The sequence below is a fragment of the Chelonoidis abingdonii genome, chromosome 21, assembly GCF_003597395.2.
Source record: "Chelonoidis abingdonii isolate Lonesome George chromosome 21, CheloAbing_2.0, whole genome shotgun sequence".
NCBI classification, from domain to species: Eukaryota; Metazoa; Chordata; order Testudines; family Testudinidae; genus Chelonoidis; species Chelonoidis abingdonii.
Window position 1 is genome coordinate 9,315,401 of NC_133789.1, and position 27,161 is coordinate 9,342,561.

Consider the following 27,161-nt stretch of genomic DNA (forward strand, 5'->3'; position numbering starts at 1 on the left):
AACACACAACCTCCCATTAATGTTAATCAGAGTTACACACTCACATTGATGGAAGACTTGACCATACATCATGTGAGACAGGTTGGAGGATGTTATATTAAATTGCTTTCAACACTGAGTGCTTTATAAGACTCCCAATCAAAGAAAGAACCTTTCCTTTAAAATTAATCTGTTTGCTAAAAACCAAGCAATAAGATGATCTTAAACAGTGTTTCATATATTAATTGTGCTATATTAGGCTTGTCTCACGTAATCCATTCCAAACATTTTTTTTTAATTTCAACAATTGTTCTGCAAAATCTCTCCCACTCCCTCCTCTTTAAAGTTTCTCACATGTCAGGAATCTGATGTAAGTCTCACGATTGCATATTTTATAGCTCATTTATGCATCACTATTACTGAGAACTGGAAACAAAATAAACCCAGTAATACCTGATTTATCTCAGTGCTCTAGCAGCTCTAGTGGGAAGTTACAGCTGTTGACCAAATTTAACTTTTATAGTGCATTCTGCCACATGAAATAGAAATAAAGACAGAGGAAAGTCAGCTGGATGTAGAATTGGGAGGGGATCAGTATGCTTGGTATACTGAAAATATGTACAACACATTATTAGACCCTACATTTTCAACTAAAACATCTGAGAATAATGGATTCTTCACTTCGTATATTTAATATGTCATTTAGGGCTTAGCAAAACTGTAGCTTAATGGAACCCAGATCAAACAGAAGCGTGTAAAAGGGCATCTGAAACAGTTGGGGTAACGTGGTCTGGGGGATAGGAAACTGAGCCAGATCTGGTTCTACTTTCAGCTCTGCAACTGACCTACTGTGTGAGACTATGGGCAAATAACTACCACTGTACCTCATTTTTCCACGTGTAATGATTCTTACCCTACTTTGTAAAGAACTTTGAGATCTATGCTTTGGCTAGTTGAGCTTGAAGGTGACCTTGGCTAGCTTCTCTATGAACTTGTGTGGGTATGGAAGGTTTGAGAGTAGGTGATAATTAGGTCTGTTGCCTCTAGGATGAGTTCACTTTCATATTGGCTGGACTGCTGCATATTAAAAAGGGAAAGGGAAGACTTCTTCACAAGATAGGCACCAGTTCCCCTGACTCTCTTTTACTAACCAGAAAGGGCAGGGATCAGAGTCACAAATTTTGCATTGAGTTTTGTTAAGGATGTGAATGGGCTAAATTCAAGGAATGATGGCAGGCTGATGGTTTGCTGGCATGAGATCAAATCCATACAGCTTGAATATCCTTCCTAAATGCAGATGATTTTTTCATTGAAGGAAGAGGATCGTTCATTGTGTCTGGTGTTGGGTTCTGTTGTGGACTGCAGGCAGTCAGCATTGATGAAGTGGAATACCACACACAACAGTTCCTTAGGGCATGATTCAATGGCTTCTATGGAGACGGAGAGAGAAGTTGTCTTGGCCTGTAATACAACTCCAACGCTGGCTTCGAGAAATTCTTTATGTTTCAGCCTAAGTCTTCGGTAACTTAGCCAGATTTCCACCTGCAGCTTTGGGGGACCTCAAATTGCAGGAGGAATTTTGCATTCTTTTGCCAGATGCAGAACGCACTCCCTGCTGCGGACAAGGTGTGCATAGGGTTGGAAGAGTGGGCTAGACATGACGCTCCCTGCCTTCATCTTCTTCCCAATGGGAAACCAAACTCTCTTCATCCGGTTACCCCATCAGATTATCTGCATTTCCAAGCCACACTTTGTGATGAACAAAGGCTGGTGCAGGTCTCTGTTCACGAGCCTTCTTTGATCATTGGCAATACAAATCCAGGAATGAATCAACCTTGTATTCAGTTCAGACTATCTATTAGTATTTATATACACTTTTACACCGTTAACAGTTAAAGGCCAGATTTTACACAGCCCTGACTTGGTGCAAGAGGTGGCAGATATGCTACAGGGAATCCTTCCTCCTTGTACATCTATGCAGCAGTCAGCCAGAACCCCAGTGTGTGAACTCTTTCAGCGAAAGATGCAGCAAATGATTGTGCAGCCAAAGATGACAGACACCCCTAAGGGAGAATGACCAAGTGGAAGCAAGGGCAGACATGTTGGGCCAAATCCTCAGCTAGTTAACAACAGGCATAACTCCTGTGATAAAAATGGAACTGTGTCACTTTACACCAGCTGTGGGTATGGCCCACATAGTTATGTGAGTTAATTATGCACGCCATTGAATCACACAGAAAAGACAAATAGGCTGAATTTTTTCTCCATCTGATAATACATAGACAAGTCTACAGATCTAGTGAAATTACAAATCAACAAACAGAATAGATTCCTAATACAGAAATAGCTACACTTTGGATAATCAACCCTTAAAACTTGCTGCTATTGAAATACATACCTTGGTAAGAGAACAGGAGCACTTGTGGCACCTTATATCAGAGGGGTAGCCATGTTAGTCTGGATCTGTAAAAGCAGCAGAGAATCCTGTGGCACCTTATAGACTAACAGATGTTTTGGAGCATGAGCTTTCGTGGGTGAATACCCACTTCGTCAGATGCAGGAGTGAAATTTCCAGGGCAGGTATTATTATATACTAGCAAGCAACTAGAGTAACGAGGGGAGTTCAATCAGGAGGATGAGCCCTGTTCTAGCAGCTGAGGTTGTAAAACAAGGAGAGAAACTGGTTCTTATTGGCAAGCCATTCACCGTCTTTGTGAGTCCAGAGTGATGTGCAAATTGCAGATGAACTGAAGCTCAGCAGTTTCTTTTGACGTCTGTCCTGAAGTTTTTTGCTGCAGGATGGCCACCTAGGTCTGCTATAGGTGCAGGAAGTTGAAGTGCTCTCTACAGGTTTTGTATATTCATTCCTTATATCTAATTGTGTCCATTTATCCGTTTCGTAGTGACTGTCCAGTTTGGCCGATGTACATAGCAGAAGGGCATTCTGCATATGATGGTGTTACATTGATGTGACGTTGAGAGTAATGAACAGTGTGTGTATGCTATCTGGTTACGTCTGTGTATGTGTCGCGGGTGTAGATAGTGCAGAGTGCATCGAGTTTTTGCATGATTGTTACTGAGCTAGATTACTATGTACGTGTGCATGCTGTGAGAATACGTTTCAGGTTGGCAGGCTGTCTGTGGGAAGATTGGCCTGCCACCCAAGACCTGTGAAATGTGGATCATTGTCCAGGATGGGTGTAGATCCCTGATGATGCGTTGGAGGGGTTTTAGCTGGGGGCTGTATGTGATGGCCAGTGGAGTCCTGTGGCACCTTAGAGACTAACAAATTTATTTCAGCGTAAGCTTTTGTGGGCTACAGCTCACTTCTTCGGATGCATAGAATGGAACACACACGCAGGAGATATTTATACATACAGAGAACATGAAAAGTGGAAGTTGCCATACCAACAGGAAGAGTCTAATCAATTGAGATGAGCTATCATCAGCAGGAGAAAAAAAAACTTTTGAAGTGATAACTGAGATGACCCATAGAAGGTGTGCGGAAAACTTAACATAGGGAAATAGATTCAATTAGTGTAATGACCCAACCATTCCCAGTCTCTGTTTAAACCTAAGTTAGTAAGAGACAAAACCAAGTATATACATATATGAATATTATCACAATTTATAGTTACACTTGCTAGAATATCTATTATAAGAGTTGTTATTCTTCATGTTTTAGACCATAAGACTGGAGTCAAGAAAAAAAATATCTTCCATGGAATAGTTCTGCACAATCGTCCAGGTGCATGATGGGTTATTTTGCCTTCCATTAAAACAGTGGTTCTCAAGCTTTTGTACTGGTGACCCCTTTCGCATAGCAAGCCTCTGAGTGTGGACTTCCCTTATATTAAAAAGCGTTTAATTGATATTTAACACCATTATAAATGGTGGAGGCAAGCGGGGTTTGGGGTGGAGGCTGACAGATCGCAGCCCCCTCCATGTAATAACCTTATGACCCCCTGAGGGGTCCCGACCCCCAGTTTGTGAGCACCTGTGTAGCAGGGTGGTTACCCACTCCTGCTCTGCGGGGCTGGAAACGGCCTAGGAGAGGGCTGTGGCTGGCGCAAGAAGCCTGGGCTGATTGGGGGAAAGTAGGCTCAGCTGGGGCCATTCCCCAGTCAGGCCCAGCTGGCCCCTATAAAAGGCTGTGAGCCAGAGGCCCAGGCAGTCTCCCTCTGCCTATAGAGGGAGAAGGGCCTGGCTGCAAGGTGCCAAGAAGGGAACCTAGAGTGGAGCAGGGCTGGGGGAAGGCCTAGGGAGCCAGGGAGCTCCGGCCTAGGAAAGCCCCAGGCTGAACGCCTGGTAAGGCCCATTTGGTATTGGGTTGCAGGGGGCAGCCCATGGGTAGGTGGAGGCAGCAGGTCCGAACTCCCTTTGCTTATGATGAGTGGCTTACACTGCAGACCGCCCCAGTGAGCGGGGGCTAGATGGGGACTGGCAGTAGCCGAACACTGAGGCGAAGTAGGGGTAGTGGGTGGGAGTTCCCCTGGGAGGGGGAGACCCTGAGGCGTTACTGCCAGGGGGGCAGCACCGCAGGTAAATGGGGCAGTGGGGTCCTGGGAGGAACACAGGGCCACAGGTAAGGCAGATCACCAGCCTACAGAGGGCGCTCCAGAGCTGGAATGAGCAAATCACCAGCAGGAGGCACAGTGGCGGTGAGTCTAGGCACTTACACCCTGCTTTAAAGCATCTAGTCTAGGTCACTGTCTAAAACTATTGGTCTAGATGAACTATCACAAAATTTCATTTTAAAACACTAAAGCATCTGATGTACAAGAATGTAACAAAGTAAAGCTCCTGAAACCAGCAAATCACTACTTTTAATGTTGAAAATATGGTCTATACACAGCCTGAAGTGTAATGATGCAAGCGGTGCCTCTGTCATAAAGTCGTTCAGATTTTCCTTCAATAACGCCAGATTCATTTTATCACAAGCAACAGACTTCAAAAGAAGTGGAACACTGCAGACATATTGTAATAGCTCAATATGATGCTCTTTAAATTCTCAACATTTTTTCTAATATTGCCTATGTCTCCCAAACACTCCCTTCCTATCACTTCAGCAAACGTGAAGGAATAAATACACACCCATACACTTCATAGTATGCACATACATTACAGTATTCATTGGGACTTTATCTGAACTTTAAGTACAAGCTGAAGCATACCCTTCCTGAATAGGGATGCCTTCCTTAACTGGGGAGATAGACTATGTGTCTAACTCAAGTGAGTATGTGATTTACCATGTACTTACAATGGTTTTCCGTGGAGCTGCTGTGTAATTATTACACAGTTGCTACAGAATACGGCAATATTTTACCATAGCTATGTGAATAACTCATGCTTTCACAGCATTTCATTTACTTATCATAGGTAATTTTAAGAGTCACTGAAGGCTGTCATTTATTATTTAGATTTAGATTACTACAACTTTAAGGATATATCAGTAGATTGACAAAACATGCCCATCATGTAGTATCTGACCATGTATTCAATAACTTTAAAATGTATAATTCAATTCAGTGAACAATGCCACCATAAATGAGCCACCAACCATACCCTTCTCAGGTAAAAGCCTCATTAGACAGACGGACCCTACCACATATCCTGAAGGTCCACACATTCTGGCTCTGAGATCTGTGTGAGAAGCAAATTCCTGTGCAAGGAAAGCCTGCAACTATGCTCCAGATACTGAAATGTATAAGACTTCTGTAAGAGCACCCCACAAGTTTTTAATTGTCACAGTATTGAAAATATTTCATCTCAATCACCAATCTCCCAGATTTTTAATCAGACTCAACGTTTGAGGCCATAGCTAAGTAGCGTCCCCTAAATGTTTCAAGGGAGTGTTTTTACCAATAATCAGAGAAGTACGGATTGCACATGTATGATGTGCTGTCCGCTCTGACAAAAGAGAATTACTTAATTCATGTATTTTTTTTTCAAAATGCAAACCCTATTCACAAGAACTAAACATCATTCATATAAAACCAATCTGACTCTAGCATATTTTTCTTAAGGTCCAAGGGTGCACAGCTTATAATCTGCAGTCTCAAGAGTATACTTAAGGTGGAAGTATAGTAGCATGAAGTCCATCAATATTCCTTTGATAGGGTCAAGTCTACCACTATAAAGTCAATTTTGAATGCAGTATATCATGATGCTTTCTTTTGACCTGACAGACAATGTAATGATATCAAAACTTTTCACAGTGTAGTATTGATGTTTCCTGAGCTCACTGAACTACTTTTTCCTGGTTTTCCACCTTTTTTGACTTCCACTGTTACTTGTACCTGCCCTTTGTCTTAGAGTACGTCCACACTACCCGCCAGATTGGCGGGTAGCGATCAATCTATCACGAATCGATTTATCACGTCTTGTCTAGATGCAATAAATCGATCCCCAGACACACTCCCCGTCGACTCCAGAACTTCACCAGGGTGAGAGGCAGAGTCAACGGGGGAGCCATGGCCATCAATCCTGAGCCATAAGGATAGGAGGTAAATCAATCTAAGATACGTCAACTTCAGCTATGTTATTCTTGTTGCGTATCTTAGATCGATTCTTCCCCCTGCCCCTCCCAGTGCAGACTAGGCCTAAGACGTCTACTTCTCTTTCACCTTGTTCTTCCTGTCACAAAGTCAGCCAAGGAACTTCCTTTGAGATGAATGTTAACTATTTGTATGTTACCCACATGATCATGGTCGCTAACGCTGAGCATCTGTGATTAACTCATCTTTCTCCAGCTGAGAATCTGAAGTTCATCTCAGAAACTGATATTGTAAAATAATGAGATGAAATCACCTGAGGTTAATTTGAAATTGTATTGTACTGTCTGGTGATTGCAGATTACACAATTTTAATACTTATTATCTAGGTCCACAGATATTTTAAAAAGGAATATAAATGGAAAAAATGGGAATTAAGATGGAAAAAAATACTAACAATCCCTGAAACTTAGTCTTGTTAAAAAATTGAAATTGTATGACTTTCACTGGGGAAGAATCTTGCTTTCAAGTAAGATTTAGTCTAAAAAGCTCTAGGCTGCCAAACACCAACCACATAGCAGACATAATGTACTGTACTTAGTATCTGAAAGAGAGAGAGAGCTGCTTGAAAACTGCATGCTGACTTGTCAGGGAAGTGCACAGGTGATGGCTATGCAGGTAACCCGACATATTGTCACTTCTCCTCATCAGGGAGCAAAATGTTTGCCAAGAAGAGAATGCAGTGGGAATACACAAAAAAATACACAATACATGTCTTCAGACTGGATCTGCAAAGATGGACAGTCAACAAAATAGAGAGAGATACAGGAAAGCTGTTCCAGACACCAACAGCTGCAGAGGAGAGAACTGTTGCACTACCAGGATGGGATTGTGAGGATGGATAAAAGGTCAGGGGCCAAGTGAGTGAAGAGAGTAGAGAAAAAAGCAGAGACAGAGAGGGGGAAGTGTCTGTGTGGTAATTTGACGCAAGCCCATTGAGTGTTTTAAGAACAGGGCAATTTTGAAACTGGACCCTGAAACTAATAAGGAGGCAATGGAGGGTTCTGAAGACGGGGTGATATAGTCATACTTCCTTGCAGGCTGCAACAAAATTCAGCTTGAAACAGGTATTCAGCTAAAATTCTGGTATTTGGCTTCAGAGGAATTATTTTTCAAATGGCTATTCTTCAAAGCTGACTTGGTAGGAGGACACATACCTTCTTTCCCCTGTAACATGGCTAAGCTTGGCTGCTTCATCGCCCCCATTCTGACAGCCAATTTTGATAGTAGCTCAGTGTGGTTTAAAGGAAGAGGGAGTGATTACGATGAGGCTCTGTTCCCTTCCTAACCCTCTTGGTGATACTGGCCATCTCTGCCTTGTGGCTAAGTCTGATCAGGCAAGCTCCAGGTCTGAGCTGTCTTTTTTTCTCATAGGAAAACTGCTGGCCTCATTCCTCACTCACTTCTGCAGTGTTTTTAAACTAGTATTTTGTCATTAACAACAAGGTTTGCTTAAGAGAGGCAGAGACAAATCTATTCATCTAGATTTAATTATAGCCATAACCTTTTAGCTCAATAGTTTTGCAAAAGATCATTAAGTGCAAAGGTCTTTATGCTTTCCAGAGTGCTTAGTCTGCATCATACTTTAAAACATGTCATCTTTTTCAGAACAGATTTAATTGCCAATACATCTTTATAGAGTGGGAGAATAACCTTTAATTATTAGTAGGATCTTGGTATTGAAATTTCAGGACATCTGCTTAATAAAAAGTAGATGGTCTCTCCGTGGGAATCTGCCACCATATATGGTGATGACATAAGTAAGATATTAACAAAACAAAATAGGGAAGGTATCTAATTAATGCATGCTTTGTGAGATTATGAGTCTAACTTGTTTTTGATTACTAATATATTCTTGCAATAAATGATCAGATATGTTACGCGTGACTTTGACTAATTTCTATTTAACTTTTCTGATATTTCACCATTCCAAAAATTAGATATTCAGTACACTCCACTTGTTTAATACAAGTAAGAATGTGTGGGTAGCTGTATTTTGAAGTTTGAAGACTTGGACTTGGGATTAAATGAGTGGCCACAGCGCTGAGAAGGGGACGAGTTTCATTTAGAAGCCCAAGTCAAGGGCAGGATTTAGAGAGGAAGCCCTGGGGGCACTGCTGTATAACAGGGCAGGGATGGACTTAAAGCTCGCCCAGGAAATGCTGAGAACTGACCCCGGCGACAAGGCTGCAGACATTACCAAGGGCATAGGGACAAGCCCTGTTGGACCCTTTACCCCAGAAGACGTTTGCTCGTTCATGTGTTGGACTGTGTGACGTAGCCAGAGGGCTGAGCTGCTGAATACCCTCCTGACAAGGACAGCAGCCGACAGGGGGCACTGCAAGCAGAGAGAGTACAGGTTTGCATCCAGCCGACAGGAGATGCTCACGAGAGGCAAGTGCATACTGTCACAAAAAGGATACTAGAAGTATATCATGTTGATGCAGTGGGCACATTGATAATGTTCTGAAAGTGGTGACAAGTTTACAGAAAGGTATGTGAGAGAAGGAAAATTTAAGAGTGACACCCACCTGATGTACAGAGGACGCAAACAGAAGACCTGAACTAAAGAGAAAGTTGTGCCAGAGTATTCTCCCCTTGCCGAAGAACACACTTTTAGATCTAAGAATGAAAAGTGCTATAATAAGAGCTAAGTATTTATTATTAATTATTACTATTATTAGGAAAGCAGTGTGACTGGATGACTAAGGTATGAGGCTGGAAGCCAAGAGACCTCAGTTCAATTCTTTTGCTACTGACCTATTGTATGCTGTTGAGCCAAGTTATGTCCCCCATCTGTGCCTCAGTTTCCCCACCTGTAAAATGGGAATTATTACACAGTGTGGGTGAAGCACTTTGAGATCTCTCAATGAAAAGTACTATGTAACAGCTATAATATTTATATTCAAGACATTTAACTGAAGACATGTAGACACAGTCAAATTCATTTGGATAGAATAGGCATTAAGAGGAATCAGGAAGAAGTAGAGGAGTAATTAAAAAAGTGTCAAAAGACATATACAGTTAAGCTTCTTCAGTGTAAAAATTGTTGTTAAGTTGACCAAGAGGAAGGAAGTACACAGAAAAGAAGAGAATGTTGAGAATCAAATCTTTTGATACTCTATAGAGCAGAGGGTCTTAACGTACAAGAGCCATCAAAGAATGAGTAGGAAAATTATGGAAGAAGGGAACTAAATTAACTCTAGGAAAGAATCAGAGATAGAATTATGGGTTAGCAGGGACCGCAAGAGTCATCTAGTCTAACCCCATAATGCATGTTCCACAACTCTCTGAAGTCAAGGGAGATGGTAGGAGAGAAAAAAAACTATCAGCAGCAGAAAGTAATGGTGGTTCTTTGAGTATTCCTTTTGCATATTCTCAATTTGAGATGCACCCTTTGGCACCACCAAACTTCAAGAATTTTTTAGAAAAGAAAAAACGGTTATCTACTTTTCGTAATTGTTGTTCTTAGAGATGTATTGCTCATGCCCATTCAATTCTAGGTGTGCGCGCACTCACATGCGCAGTCGGAGATTTTTGCTTTAGCAGTATCCGTAGGGACACCTGTGGCACTCCTTGAGTGCCACTTTCATGCATTGTTATATCAGGCGCCACTGGCCATATGCCCTATCAGTTCCTTCTTGATGGTAACTCCAACAGAGGGGTAGGAGAGCGGGTAATGGAATGGACACGAGCAACACATCTCGAAGAACAACAGTTACAAAAGGTAGATAACCTTTTTTTCTTCGAGTGCTTGCTCATGTCAATTCCATTCTAGATGAGTCACAAGCAGTATCAATGGAGGTGGGCTAGGAGTTCACGGTCTTGCAGATTGCAGCACTGCTCTGCCAAAGCCTGCTTGTCTCGAGCTTTCTGGGTAAGTGCATAATGAGACGCAAATATGTGGACAGATGACCAGGTAGCAGCCTTGCAGATCTATTGGATTGGTATCTGTGCCAGGAAGGCCACTGACAATGCTTGTGCCCTAGCTGAATGTGCCGTCACGATCACCGGTGGAGGAACCTTTGCCAGCTCATAGCAGTAGCGGATGCAGGCTGTGATCCTGGACAAAATCTTCTGAGCAGACACTGAGCGACCTTTCATTCTGTCTGCCCCCACAACAAACAACTGTGTTGACTTATGGAATGGCTTTGTTCTATCTACACAGAAGGTCAGCGTCCTCCTGATGTCCAGGTTGTGTAGCCTGTACTGCTCATCTGACACATAACGCTTGAGAAAGAAGGTAAGTATATGTCCTGGCCATGAAACCAGGAAATGACCTTGGCCAGAAATGCTGGGTGCAGTTGCAGCTCGACTGTATCCTGGTAGAAGACCGTATAGGGAGCTCTGAAGTAAACGCCCTGATTTCTGATACCCAGTGGACCAACATCACAACCAGGAACAAAACCTTCCAAGAGAGAAACAGGAGAGAGCAGGAAGCCAGGGGCTCAAATGCAGGCCCCATAAGCCTTGACAGCATGAGATTCAGGTCCTGGGGGGGATCCCGGACGTGTGGGTAGAGACGCTCCAGCCTTTTCAAAAAATGTGCCCCATCCAGATTGAGGTGGCAGTTTAAGGTGCTCACTTTGATCTACAAAGACCTTGCTGCTTTAGAGGCCATTCAAGTTGGCTCCCCTCAATTTAAGAGAGAGAGCTGGAATTAGAGCATTCTGTATAAGGAGCCCTCAGCTCTGGAAAAAGTTTTCACCTCCGAGCACACTGTACCAGATATCTAATTACAAAGGCTGCTGTGAAGATAGGTCTTTGGGAGAAACCAGATGTTGAGGGACAGGGAAGTTTTTTTGTTCTGAAGCTGATTTAATTCTGTTTTCATAATTTACACTAAGGGCATTTAGATACCCCATTTTTATTGTTTTTACTAACTCTACAAATAATAGAAGATCCTAGAGATCTGTATACCAGCATTGCCTTGCCCAAGGTGGAGCCATCTGAATGACTCTGGTCTTGCCTTGCCTGATCTTTCTTATCACCAATGAAAAGAAGAGTGAAAAGAGATACAGATGTCTGCTCCACGCCAACAAAATCACATTTGTTACTGAGTTCCTATTCGTCTCTGCTGTGAAGCAAAAACCAGGAGAGTTTCCATTGCTGCTTGTGGCAAAGAGACCTACGAGAAGACAGGCCTACCATGGACAGCTTCAAAAACCACTTGCGCTGATTTTGCGGTCCGTAACAATTTATCTGTCTATATATTTGTTTAGTGGCAAGTTAGAAGACCATAGGAAGTATCCGGTCAGCCAAACACCAGTCTCAGAAGGCTACCACTTCCCAAAACAGGTGCTGGGAACAAACATCCCTATATGTTGAAGCAGAACACTGTTGCTGAGCTATCTGGAATCTATACAGAATGGCAGGTAAGGATGTAACATTGAAGGAAATTATGTTGCTAAAAGAGCTTACACATATCATTCCAATCCAGGCTTCTTAGAACATCTAGGCTGTGATAATTTTTTAGTTATTTAAAATGGTTCTGAATCTGTATGTATAAAGAAAGCAGTTTCTGCAGAGTTATGTTGGTGACACCAAGTCCCAAGTTACACAGAGCACTGGCTATTGTTAGATCATAAGATGAAGCTGGAAGAACATCAGAATTATTTGAAGCTGTTTAAGAATGCATTTAATAAGTACAATGTGTAACAACAGCAGGATATGAAAGTTCTAGAGCTAAAGATAGTACATGAACAATAAACTCCACATACAATGTTATTTCCAGAAATGCTTGTCCAGAGCCTTTCCCCTTTAGATAAGAAGGCTCTATAGACTAGTCTGAGTTGTTTATCCACTTTATGCGCTCATAAATGCAGCTTTCTAAGTCCTCTCTATGCTCAAGTTGCATCAGGTTAGAGGCTAAATTTACAAAATGGCAGCTGGTCTATGGATCAGACTAAACAGACACAATTTTGAAACTCATCAAATATGGCAGCAGTCCTATCACAGTCAATTATTTCAGCTTTCTACACTAGCTTTCAGGGTTTTTTTTTCAATTATTAATACCTACAATTTTTGATCTAGCTATTAATACCTCAAGATATAATGAAAGAAAACAGCATTGTCCGGAATCCTCAAAAGTGGCAAAGGTTTCCAGGGGAACCAACACATTACATTGCCATAACTCCTTTTTGCAATTAGGGCAGATTACTCTAATTTCACATTACTGCCAAGTCAGTAAGTTAGGTAACATGGGGACAACCAGAAGGTCAAACAGTCAAATCTTTTGGAGGCACTAAATTTTGCCTTTTCCCATTCTCTATCATTCTTAGTTCTCCAGTTGTCTTGCAGGTTCTGGCAGAGATTCCATCATTAAGACACAGGACAAATCCACAATATTTTTGAAATGTTTAAAGTATTTTTCTTTTCACTCACTGTTTATACCACTACTTCACAAAGGGAGAACAGAAACATATTTCTTCACTAAAATTATTTTCTTTCATCACACGATGCACGTATTGGTTACTGTTGGGTTTCTTGTGAGAGCTGCGTTGCTTGCATTTAATTTTATTTTATTTTTTAAGAAAAAGTGCAGAGTTTGTTTTGAAAACCTAAACCAAGATCCAGATATGAAGAATTATATGGACTTTATATACTGAAAATTAAGAGGTAGAGCAGGCAGAAATCTCAGTTCTAACGTTTCTTTAAATCAGAGAGAGAAGAAAAATGTATCTAATAGTAGGTCAAACAAACAAAACTGTGGTGGTGAACTGCCTTTCACTGTTAATGGAAGAGATACCCATTGGGATAGCTAATTCAGTTATTAATCAGAACAGATGACTTTGATCTTACTGTGAGGCAAGCAAAATATCCACTGACCAAGCATTTAAGATTTGTGTCCCAAAACTGCTGAAGAATTCAATCAAATTAAAAGATAATGCTATCACGTGGTTAGCCTCTGAAATGCAACGACAAAGTAATAAATCATGCAAAAGCCAACTGAAAACACTGATCTAACACAAAAGGCAATTACGTGAAAGCACTATCCATCTCTGACACATCCAACAGGTTTCCTGAGCATTTATAAATAAAAACGTGGGTATGTTTTAGATGCAAAGTTCAAAACAAAGCGTAATCTAGAGACTAAAGTCCTTAGAGTAAAACACCAGGGGGAACAAAGTGACCAGTCCACCACATATCATATAAACAAAGCTACTTCTCAATGTCAGCATGAGGGAGAGACAATCAAAATAACTAAATTCTATTGGCTATCATTAGATACTAAATCACAAATGCCAAAGTCAATACCAAAATAATTCACAGCTGAACAACAGAGACCTAACGATAAAATCTTGCTCTTCCATGCTGTGGCCACGCAAGGTGGGGAAGAGGAGAAATGCTGGCTGTGCTCTGGGTCCCTTAGTGATCCTGCTAGTGCAACACAGGACGGCTTAGGAAGGCTGAGGCAACACACTTTCTAGTTCACTGCTGCTTTGACTGAGATTAGCACATAAAGCCATCTATCAAATGGTGAGTGCAGCATATAAACAGAGTCCAGGGATGGTGGAGGACTTGTTACACTCCTTCAAGATAGCACTAAGTGTATCCTGCCCATGGAGGTGCTGGCAAAAAGGTAACGTCGAATCCTCTTTCTTCAAAAAATGCACTCCAAAACAAAAAAGAGCAAGATTTAGCTCGAAATGAATAACTATCATAATTACCAAATTAAACCTTGCACTACAGCTCAGAGGAATATTTGCTTTCCAAAAATTCTGAACAACTTATTCATTGTCATCTCTGATTGGATCATTTTGAAATATTGTGATAACACTTCATACAACTGAACCAAATTCTGCTCTCACTTATGTCAACTTCGTTTGCTCCTTCTTAAAGAATTTAATTCATATTCTTCATTGTGCAGGTAAGCATGCTGGACAGAATATTGGTAAGCATATTGGACAGAATGCTCAGATTATAAAAATATTTAAATAGAGAGTGAACATTTTTGCTACAATAGCCCAATTCCTCCCCTATTAACAGAAATAAACCTTCTCTCAGGAATCTCTTACTCCCCTCTTGCTCCTCCCCAAAATGTAACATTCGACAAGGATCCACAATACAACATATCACAAGAAATACTGCATGATACAAGCACAAAAGGCAAACCACAGGACAACAGTTACTCCGGAAACCACCTCCTAGTAATGTGCTGAAACATGCCTGACATTTAAAAATACACATTTTACCACTGAGCAAAATTCCATCTCTAAGTACCACAAACGGAGATGAGTATTTCTACATTCAGAGTAGGTAATGTTCACCTCTCATCACTATTTACTGTTTTAAATAGCCTTTAAATATATTACTAATTAGATTACCTGTCACAGATCACATTACAAATTATTGCTACTCCTACTCAAATATATCTTTATCCTCATGTTTTTTCTTCTTTTCTTTAACTTTAACCCTTCAGGGATACCTATGTTTTGACAGTATTTGATAAAGTCCTTCAGGCATTTTAGAAGAGGATTTAAACAGGTCAAATATTAAAGAAATTATTTCAAATTCCTTTGAAAATATTTTGTGCATAAAAACTTCTTGTATTCTTATGGGGACTGATCTCTCTCTTTAATATACCTTTCTGTACCACTCCATATAACTCAGGCTAGGATCTATCATTTTCTCTATATATTCTAACCATCCTCGAGATGATGCACCAAGTTTGGTCTGTTTAGTCATATTAATACAAAAACCTGTGTCTAAACTCCATTCAGATTGCAAAATTCATATTTCAAAAGTGAGGACATGCCAAAATTAAGGTTGCCATGGCTATTTGAATTTGGTGTTCTTGTGTATATGCATCATGATAGAAAAGTCCCATATGAGATTGTGCAAGACTCACAACAGTCTTCAAACTGCCTATGGACTTCTGCTGCACAGAGTACACTCCAACCCCTCTCATGCTTGTACATCAGGGGCAGGTCTCTCCGTGACCAGCTCCCAGCCCTGTCTGTCTTCGTGTAGACTTCCACCTCTCTAGAGCTCCTTACTCTTCCTCTTCTGAGTTTTAGGAAGCTCCTTCTCCAGCCATCAACTCCTTTCCAAGGTTTTTCTCCTGGACACTCTACCCCAGCCAAGCCTTTTTCAGAATTAATGAAGGTCCTGCCCCCTTCCTGATCTCTCTCTCTCAAGTACAGTGAGATTAACTGCCTTCTTTCCCAGTGTTCCCTGCTACAGCCTTTAATCTCAGCTTCCCCAGAAATGCAACCCCAGAATGTCTTGCTGCTTCAACAAAGTCAGAATTGAACTAAGCCATAGGCTTGCCTTAAAGGGCCCAGACTGCTGACTTACAGGTCCAAGGATCCTCCTGTGGTTTTATGAGGGGCAGAGCTAATAAGGAGGAATAAAATACCCAACGCTAACCCTACCCAGTGTCTGCCTGAGATGGGGGCAGGATGAGGGTTAGCTAGTTGAAGCTCAGTCCTCACAAGAACTGAGGTGATCCTGGTTGACAAAGGCATGAGGATAACAAATGTCCCTTAACTTGAGGTGTTTGTCCATCTCTTGTTATACAGGTTTGAACTACACCTCTACCCTGATATAATGCAACCCAATATAACACGAATTTGGATATAACACGGTAAAGCAGTGCCCTGGGGGGGAGGGGAGGGCTGTGCACTCCGGCGGATCAAAGCAAGTTCGATATAATGCAGTTTCACCTATAATGCGTAAGATTTTTTGGCTCCCGAGGACAGCGTTACATCTGGGTAGAGGTGTATATGGAACCTAGTTAAAAGATCAGGTTACAACCATATTAAGGATGACTTTTTATCATTTATGCACTATCAGGAGGCTGTGACTGTTTCTTATAACAGCAGATATCGTGACTGACTTCCATACTTTTGTCAGCTCAAGCTTACATTGTGCTTGCAATGTGCTTGATGTACAGCAACATCTTATAACCACCTGAAACTGAACCTGGTGCAGGGTTCAGGTGTCTGTTTCTTATATGAGAGTATCATGCAGTGAGTCTAGTATACATATTCCAGGATCTGCACTAGTTACTTAATGGTGTTCAGGTGAAATTTAAAAACGTGTTTCTGATTTCTAAATCTCTACATATCTATTGACTTTCACACCTGTGGGACAACAACTCTGCGCTTGCAAAGCTTGAGCTGGAGCCCTTGTAGTATATAGTGGGTGAGCTGCTGGCATGGTGTTCTCTGTGAGGACATTTCAACTTCTGAAGTTTCTCAGCCCTATTTAAAGTAATCTAAATGTTATGATCTTCAGGGCCTGTGCCCAAACCTCATCTTTTCCTCCCAGCATTTGTGAAGGTGGAGACTTTTGAGAATTTAGTGGCAGAAAATTGTTTCAATATTTAATTTGCCTGTAAATTGCTGTTTGGGAGTCACACTGAATGGAATCACCAAAGTCAAGTCATAGTGACAGGACTTTTAGATATTTTAAGTTCTATCAAGGGCACCTAGAATGAAGGAATTGGTGCTCTTTTTACTTTGTATAAATGTAACAGACAAAATAAAACACACCAATCCATCCTGTTATCACATATGCATACCTAGATAGCAATGCCAAATTCTGTGCATTTTACAGGAACTGCAAACTAATATCTACTTTAATACAGATATTTTCTAACAGTCTGTACGTGAGGTTTTCCACCCTGAATTCCCACACTCCCAGCACACAATTTCATTAGATCATGGGACAGAACAGAATCAAAACGTTTACAGTTAAATGCTTTAGAAGCCTTTTCAGTGCCCTCAACAGTATTTATTAGACAGTTAATGAAGTGGGCTAGTTACAACACCCGCGGGTAAGCAAGGGTTGTATGCTATCAAACAGAAACTCACAGAGGACCAAGGATTTCTTAAAATTTACTAGGAGAAAGCAAGAACTCCAGCCTTCAGGTTACCACTGTTTTCACAGCAGGAACTCTGGATCCAGATAGTTAAAGCATAACCCAATTCTACCACAAAAGAAAAGAGTAAATACCCATTAAGTACTGCTTGCATGTACATACCTCATTTTAAGGTTCCAAGGCATGAGGGGGGAAAGAGGAAGAAAACAGCAAATTGCACACTATATAAACTCCCTTTTCTGTGCGAATGGCTGCCTCAGTTTCAGAAGCCCTTCCTCAACAGATTGTTCTATTCCTATTCAGCAGAACTTCTCATATTGATTGCAAATAAACATAAATAAGTACACATTTCAAGTCTGCATAGCCATTCAGACTCTGCATTCTCTAAGATCCAATAAACTGCAGTTCTCCTACTAAAAGAGCTGCTGGATGCCAAATGTGCAACCAGGCAGCAGGGGGTCAGGCGCCCCCTTACAGATATCTTGACATGTGAATCTACACACAAAAAAGTCCCCTGGGCCTCCCATAATCTACTTGCTCTGTCTTTACTCCAATCCAGTGCTTCTCCTTGACATCCACAAAGGCATGCCTTTTTTTGTGTGTGTGTTAAGTACACTTTATGGTGTTGAGGTACTGAGAATCTTCACACATTTTTAACATGTTCATCCACACTATCAAGAGCTATAGAAGCAGAACAAAGGGCAAAATTCAAGACTCCACTGTCAAAGTAGCGTTTCTTGACTGTCGCCTGCTAGGCCTCTGTGAGTATCTGCATCCTCCAAAAGTTGTGTCATATTAAATTTGAGAGAGAGTATAGTTCTTAATTCCTTTTAAGCAAGTTGTGCAATTCAATTATAGTTCTTTATTAATACAGCCATGACAGTATTTTTTTTCCAATTGTGATTATCACAGTAGAAGGTATTTAGTTACACAGAAGGGGCAAAAGTTATGTCAGTAAAATTCTGTTTGTAACATTGATTCATTTAGAAAGAATGATCACTTTTCACAGTAAATTTGGTCTCAAAGAAAGTATTCTCTGAGTATAGGGATCCAGTATCAACAACTTTCCCATAAGAATTTTATTCTTTTTCATACATACTTCATTAAAGAAAGCTGTTCTCTCTCAATATCTGTGCTATATATGGCTTTTCATCAAATCATTCATTTTCTTTAAACACATCTCTGACAAAAGTGATATTGTACTTTGACACTGACTCAAGTACTGGCACCTTCTCTACCTGGACATGATTCTAAAGGCAAGATTCCATGTGGTCACATACTATTTGGAAGCAACTGTTACCATTTTACTCTGTCATAGGAATACGTTGATCATGGGATCCTGTAGCTTATACACTAACTGATCATTCAGAAGAGAAAATTACAGAATTCAGCAAAGATCTGAAAATTAACATTTCCTGCTCCTTTAAGCCCTGATCTGCAGCCGACTGGAACTGTAACATCTCTGACACAGCTCCATAAACTATCTTCTCAACCTTAATGAGGTTGCCAAGCAACTAGTACAAGTTCAGAAGAATCTGGGAAATGATACTGGGTCCTCAGCAAGATACAGCTACATGAAGATGTAATGGAATTCACACATCTGTTTGCAGCCTGTCAGTGCTTGAAAATATTTACCAAATGAACTGATCAAAAAGTCAGAAAAATATAAGATTAACTCGGGAAAATAAAATACTTCAGTTCCAACTATGTTTTTAACCAGATTATGATAGAGGCCTCCAACAAGATGCATATGCTTTTGAAGTTCCTAAATTCTTCAGGGGATACATAAATTAATGGCTACCTCTGAAATAAATGTGATGTGCTTAATAGCAAATATACAAGAAGGTATGCTTATGTATGAAATGATTTAATGATGGAATACACCAGAAGTATGTGATTTATTCCAGTATTTCTGGAGATATGTCAGTAATAAAAATCACCCTTAAGAGAGTATGGCTGTTTGATCAGCTTTTATTCACTTAAAATCAGCTCTATAGTAGCTTCTTCATATTTTAGGGGGGAATGTGTCGCATGAACACACAAACACAAGTGACAAATAAAGTACAGATATCAGTTAGAGACTGCCACCCAGCCAAGTGGGTAAGTCCATAAAACTAGGTTGGGGAAGGGCCAGCCAATCATTTAGAAAAAGGGGGCACAATGCATATGAAACTGTGCTGTGCTGGAAGGGCCCATCCTAGAGGCTTTGCATGCATGCTTACCAGGGCAGTATGCATCAACGTCCAGTTTCTGTGCTGAAGTGAGCGTTGGTGAGCCAAGCTCAGACTCTGGGATTCGAGGGCTCTCAACAAACTTTGCCTTCCTCAGGGGGGCTAAGGAGAAGGAGGGGGAAGAAAGAAAGAGAGGTCAAGAGTAAGGGAAACAGCAGGCAACAGATGGAAGCACTTAACTAAATGACACACTGTGTCAGACTCATATTAAGTTACCCTTTTAGTTGTGTGCCAGAAAAAAAATGATCTACATTCTTCACAAAGAAGATGGGCTTGTTGTAAAGTTACAGCAAACTGCAAAGTCTTACTTTAAAGTGTGCAAGCACTGAAGCACAGTTCTTGGTTGTCTGAACACTGGCTTTTTCCCCCTCCCCTCTCTAAAATTAATCTTTTATGAGGAACAAATGAACCTGGATTCAACAACTACAGAAAGGCTAAGATCACAGAGAGGAAAACAGAGTCTGCTAAGTTTTAAGGTATTTTGAACAAGAATGGTTAGATAATTAAAATGCATCCTTTGAACAGAAACTTCAGCTTCAAAATATCAGTGGCACTCAATATCTTCTGCTCTAGAAAATTCAGTATTAAATATGAGTTATCTGACTACACAGCTTAAGAAGGAAATTGATCACCTCGCTTCGCCCTGCAAGCCCAGGAGGCCCAAGAGAGTGAAAGAAGCAAAAGAAAAAAGAAAAAAAATTTTTTTGGCTCAGACGTTGTCCAAGCTGATATAGTAAGGAAACACTGACTTCTACTGCAATGTGATTTTAGCAACAAATTTGAGCTGCGAGCATTGGCATTAGGCTTTAGGATGTTTGTGTGTAATGAAATGCAATTTATAAAAACACTTTCAATGCTGAGATTTTAAACAAAAAATCTTGCCAGCCATTAGAAACAAATCTAGGAAAACAGTTAATATATGCAGAAAAGACTGGATAAAGTTATATAATATTCAAAGTGGAACCGTTATGTAAATTACAACTGAATGGAACTCTCATATATCCACTAAAGTCCGAGTGTAATCTGAAAAGTTACTTTAAAAATAATATCATGGGTTTAATGGTTTAATGTCTCTCAGCAACTCAAATATCCTCAATTTACAATTAAAAAGATTCTTTTATGCCTGCCAATCCTGCAAGTTTCAAATATGGCAACTGAAAGTCAAGCTGGGTTCTTTCCTTCTCACGTACTGTGTATCACCTGAAATAAAGGCTCTACAGGTCAAATAATACCCTTAATGGTAGCTATGAATCCCATTGTTGCTAATACACGTAACTGCAGGGTTAACTGACTTGCTGCATGATTGGAAATTAGTTAATGGTTCTGCTGATGCAAAAGGAGGAATACAATCCAGCTCACTTTCTCTAACTGCATTGTTTCTACAGTACTAACAGAAATAAAAAGGGGAAACATTTACATCAATCACAAAAGCAAAGAGAGCTATGAGACAGAATACATGCAGGAGACCAAATTCTGCTCTCTGTTACATTGCTATAAATGCTGAGCAACTCCAATGACTTGAGTACAATTACTCAGAATTTACACTGGTGTAACTGAGAACAGAATCAGAGAGGTAGCCGTGTTAGTCTGGATCTGTAAAAGCAGCAGAGAATCCTGTGGCACCTTATAGACTAACAGACGTTTTGGAGCTTGAGCTTACGCGGGTGAATACCCACTTCATCAGACGCAGGTAGTGGAAAAGCTCACGCCCCAAAACGTCTGTTAGTCTATAATGTGCCACAGGATTCTCTGCTTTTTGAGAACAGAATGTGTTCCAAGGGAGCTGAGCTAATGACTAAGAAGGTGCCATTTCTACAGCGCCACTTTTCTGAATACAACCACACATTAGGTGATACTGAGTATATGTACTACACTCACTCTGGGCTCCTAGGGTATGCCGTGCAACACAGCCCACACCATGCAATACGATAAGTTTAACATTCCAAGTTATTAGTATGGAAATGATAAAAATTGCATCAGTTAGCTGAGAGTTTGAGAAAACAGCCAGCAACACAAAAAATGTTCCCAGAATTCTGATCTGGTGATAGAAGAGGAGCTTTTGATTAAAACAGGTAACTATAAGGAGAATACTACTGTAACATTTAGAACCAACCCAGATAATCATCCCACACAGATCACTTTACTAATATTGCAGCTGTAATTGTACTTTCACAAAGGCATGTACTGAAATGTAGGTTTCATCCTACTGAAGAGAGTCCAGTAACATTATTCTTCCTATTTATTAAGATTTTGTAGGGCATACAACACACCCTTACGTGAAATAAAGAAAACAAGCTTCATTTTGACACTGTTTAAGTAAACACTGGAAGGATTTTAATACAGGTTAAAAAGCGGTAATAGCTTGTCTTTCTCTTCATAATAGTTTCTAGCTAACCAATTTTAGAGCCAGGAGTTATATAAAGATACATTTACATTATACTAAATCAAAAGGAGTTATTGCAGTACAGCACATATAGCAACCTCATGTGAAACGAAATGATGTACCCCAACTGCACATTCATCAAGGAATTCAGGTAGCATCATAAATCATAAGATTGAGGCTTACGTGGTTATTTGTGTCATAAGGACCATAAGATGGAATCATTGATTTAGTTCTTGTACACTTGTGGGAAGCAGAAGTAAAATACACAAATCAAAAGCATTCTTCTCCATCATTCATTGCGTCTCCCTTACCCTCCTTACAGCTGCTTTCTATATCTCAGGAGGTCTCTTTTTCTTTTATTAATATATTTATTTAGAGTTCAGTCGTAGATAAATTCCACAAAAACAGATGCACATGTAAAGTGTGTGATGACCATGACATGCATTTAAAAATATTTTTATATTTTTTTTTTAAATTTTGCCCTTTTCCACAACTCTGACACTCTGCTGCTTGTCAACTTTTCATCTTCCCCGCTTCCTCATTTAGGGCCAACTCATATAAAACATATAAGTACATGTATGAATCCATTCCTGTTCTGAACAACACATATGCACAAGATTATGTCCCATTGATTCAATGGGATTGAAGCATGTACTTATGCAGTGTCATGAACAGGGATGCTTTCTTGAATCAGGGCCCAGAGAAGTACATTTTAAAATATGTTCCATACAACATATAAAACTGTTTGTATTATGTCCTTTTCTTCGTGTCATATCTTTATTTCACTGAGTACAACTCCCTATATTGCTAACAGCAGGGGCTTGCATACCATGGAAAAGATATAAATCAAATCTTGTTAAGCCAACAAAGGGGTAAAAGTGAATCATCATAATGACTACATCTCTCCTGCTAATATTGAAATGAACTTGGTGAAAAGTGCTGGACTGAAAACAAGGCAGCCTGAAGTCCTCCATTCATCTGCAAAAAAAGGCGTACAGCAGCACTGCATGCTTCTCCCCTCCTTCCCAACTCAGTATCGCTCTGTCACTGTACCTCAACTTTGTCCTGGAGACATTACTAATGGAGGCCAAAGAGTAATACTGTCTCTATGCTGATTTTACTGATATGGATTTCAGTCAGAAAATAGACTGAGAACATGAAGTGCTGTCAGACGATAAAATATCAGGGTTGGAAAGGACCTTAGGAGGCCATCTAGTCCAACCCCCTGCTCAAAGCAGGACCAATTCCCAGACAAATTTTTGCCCCAGATCCCTAAAGGGCCCCCTCAAGGCTTGAACTCACAACCCTGAGTTTAGCAGGCCAATACTCAAACCACTGAGCTAACCCTGGAGTGGATTTGAGTCTGTGACAAGAAACAAAAGGCTTTGTACCCCATTCCCAGTTCCACAGAACCAGCTCTTCTCTGTGATTCACTTTTTGTAGGGAAGAAAACACTAGTCATAACTATTGTATAATGTCCACATCAACTATAATTTTGAGACAGAGAGACTGTACCATGTATGAACAGGGCAGCCATAGTCAGCCAGATAAATATGAAAGTCCTGCAACCATTTTAAATTCAATTTCTTCAGCTAAACATCTTATAACTTTCTTGATTGTAAAACCACATGTAACTGCTCATCCCTGCCTATCCCTCAGTGTGCAGAATTCACTTTTCTTTACAGTGAACGGAGGAAAAGAAAAAGAAAAAGGAAAAGGAGGTGATCAGTGAGGATGAAAGGTTGTCACAGATGAGAGACTAACTGAACTGTTCTCTTTCACTACACAAATATAAAATACCTTAACAGACCAAACTTGAGCAAGGGATCCCTAGAGGGATTATGGTAGAATTCTCTCTGACATTCAGAGAACATAGCTTCAACCGGGACAGAAGAGTTTGATCAAGTACACCTCTAACCCGATATAACATGAATTCAGATATAACACAGTAAAGCAGCGCTCTAGGGGTGGGCAGGGTGTGCACACTCTGGCAGATCAAAGCAAGTTCGATATAACACGGTTTCACCTATAACATGGTAAGACTTTTTGGCTCCCGAGGACAGCGTTATATCGGGGTAGAGGTGTGCCTGTTCTGAACCCTAGTTACTGTGCCATGGCCTAAGTGCCTCTATATTATTCATAGTTTAGTTTCGAAATCTGTTAAGTTGAGGCTTTGGGCACAGGTATGTTGCTTCATCTACAACTTAACAGAGATGTGTTTGCACCTTTTATTGGAAAAATTAGTGCCCTTTATGCAGGTATAGCTACAGCTCTAAAGATAGATGTTTTAAAAACCATTGCCCAAAATGAAGTAGCCAGCCGTAAAGAGATTTCTTTAATAACTTTCAATGACTTACCCAAGTTTGAAAAATCATTTCTGAAAGATATGTCCTAGTCTAGACAAGCCTTGCTAAATTAATTCAGCTCTCAGGAACATTACAAGGGATTCTTTTCTCTAAAACAGTCACAGTGTTCAATCTACATGTCTTCCTCTTTTGCTCTACTGCTTTCCTTTCTTAACTAATTTTATACCCTTATGACACTGATTTCTTTTCTTTTCAATCCATATTATATTTATGATTTGAGATCTGTTATTGGTGTGTATTGTAATATGTTGGGCAAAAGAAAAATGCAATATCACCAATTAAAATAATATCTATTGTTTAGTCCAGTGTTTCCCAAACTTGGGATGCCTCTTGGGTAGGGAAAGCCCCTGGCGGGCTGGGCTGGTTTGTTTACCACAGGTCCGGCTCATTGTGGCTCCCACTGGCCGCAGTTCGCTGCTGCATGCCAATGGGAGCTGCTGGAATGGTGTGGGCCAAGGGATGTACTGGCCGCCACTTCCAGCAGCTCCCATTGGCCTGGAGCAGCAAACCGCAGCCAGTGGCGGCCACGATTGGCTGGACCTGCAGACGCGGCAGGTAAACAAACTTGCCTGGCCTGACAGGGGATTTCCCTAAACAAACTGCGTCCCAAGTTTGGGAAACACTGGTTTAGTCTATTGTTAATATAGCATGGATTAAATGTAACACTTTTTATGTCAGTGACCACTTAAAATTGCTGAAACGTTCTATATCAGATAATCATAAAGCAATTCTTTGATGTCTGCCTATGATTTTAGATTAAGAAATAAAATGTGTACAAATGGTAAAAATAGAAGATTTCAAATACTTAGATCATCAAATCTTCCATGAAATCTGAACTAAGCACTTCTGCTTAAAAAGTGTCAATAAAAACCTGAAGTACATATTCATAATTGCTTTAGAAAGCACACAAGTATTCCAGATTAAACATTAAACCCAGTAAGTAAAGCAGAACACAACGAAAGAATAATTTGGTCACAAAGAGAAGGAAGCATTTGCTATTCTAAATTCCTACCACTGTAGCACTAACAAATCAGAGAACAATCTTAACACAGCTGCAAATGTGAGCAACCAAACACAAAATTAATTCTTTGAAGAGCCAGTTATTATAGTGGATACAGTGCAGCCAGTGTTTATATGACAGTTGCTGAAAATTTCGCTTTAAAACCTGTTATCAATTACAGCCTGTGACACCTACTAAAATGAGTAAGTAACCAGTCCTAAGCAAAAACCTACAAACAAGCAGTAGTAGCTGTTACTGGGTTTTGTTTGTTTTGTCTGTATTGTTAGTTTTTATGTATATTAACTGTTGAGACTCATCCACAATATTGCTATGTATAAAGTCACAGCAGAAGTATGTCAATATCCTTAAATGAACTCCATGCGGTTTTGATGTTTGACCAGCTGAACCAAACCACAAAAATACTGTTTTTTTAAAAAAAACCTCCTACCAAAAAACCATGTGTTGAGGACAACATGAAAACAGTAATCCCTAGACTTCTGCTGGGGTCTTTCAGCAAACCTTATCATTACTTAAGCTCTGTTAAAACAATATAATTCGTTTATTTGAAAGATGTACTCTGCATAACTACTCCATCAAACACTGAAAGTGGTGTTTAAATCATGTCTATTGATAGTATTACTTGCTGCTTATCACAATCATTTGTGCCACATGTTAGTTACTGCCAGCTTTTGACACCTTTGGTCAGGAATCAAAGTGATACAGTGATTTAATTCCGACATTACATCGGTGAAATATCCCACTTTCTTATAAATGTACAGGGCCTTAAAAGACATGTTTTAGGTTTTGGTTCAGAATCTCTGGGATCATCCCATTAACTCTATCAGGAATAGCAGGAAAGCAGAAATAATTCTAGGACTGTTTCTGGTATCAATACAGATAAAACACCTTTAGTACAAACAAACAGCAATGAAGTTGTTTCAGATTCACAGTTCTGTGATTACTATTAAGGAGCTGAATAAAACAAGAGTTATATTATGCACCTTCAGTTTGTGAAAATCCAGCGTTTAAATGAAGCATTACGAGGAAAGGGGCTTCATATAAAATTTTCAGTGTGAAGAAATGGAAATATAAACTTAGTGCCCTCTTGAAACAACTTGTCTCTAAATGCTTTAACAGTCCAGACAATAGCTTTGCCAGGCTTAACATTTTCCCACTATATACGTATCCAAATTGGACGATCTACATGAAAGAGAAGAATTGGATTTGAAGACCTAAAACTCATTTCCTTTAGTACTAACTTGGAAATCAAAACATTTTTAACAACTTGTTTGCTTCAAGGATTTTGTTTGGCTACTCAAAGAATCTTTTCCCCACAATGTTCCTCTTCCATACTTTGTCTATTACTAACCACTGTTCAATAAGCTCTAATCTAATTTTTTGAGTGGGTCTCTTATGGCCAGCTCTTGCTTCCCCATAAATGAATGGAAGTTTTTGCCAATAACTTCAATGGGAGCAGCCATCAGCTAACAAAAGGTATTCAGTGAAATAATATGTTTAATATGTCTTAGCATTTCTAGCTCTCTGATGTTTCAATAGATGGTGCCTCACACTTTGAAATGATTTCCATAACAATGGGTTGCTCCACTGCAATTATACAAAGAAAGATTTCTGCTCTTGTGTTTTAATTTGAAATCATATGATTTGTTTGTTAAATTAGTTAAATACACTAAACAATTGCACCAAGGCTCATCTTTATTGACATCAGAGGACGTGTAAGTCCAAGTTTAGCAATCAAAGCAGATCTGTTCAGATTCATTTTGTGGCCCCACATCTCTAGAATGATCTGATCATGGCACAGC

The 27,161-nt window shown here is 40.1% G+C and overlaps 1 protein-coding gene across 13 annotated transcripts in view; it reads right to left on the reverse strand.

The window, feature by feature from the left end:
• The window catches only part of TANC2 (tetratricopeptide repeat, ankyrin repeat and coiled-coil containing 2), a 631,424-nt gene that overhangs the window by 191,752 nt on the left and 412,511 nt on the right, over nucleotides 1-27,161 (reverse strand). For 8 of the 13 annotated variants that reach the window (XM_075059585.1, XM_075059583.1, XM_075059582.1 and 5 more), the window contains one exon: nucleotides 19,584-19,694. The exons of the other annotated variants lie outside the window; for them this stretch is intronic. In XM_075059585.1, the coding sequence (XP_074915686.1) occupies nucleotides 19,584-19,694 (111 nt within the window). The remainder of the gene's footprint in view (nucleotides 1-19,583; nucleotides 19,695-27,161) is intronic. 13 annotated transcript variants of the gene reach the window in all.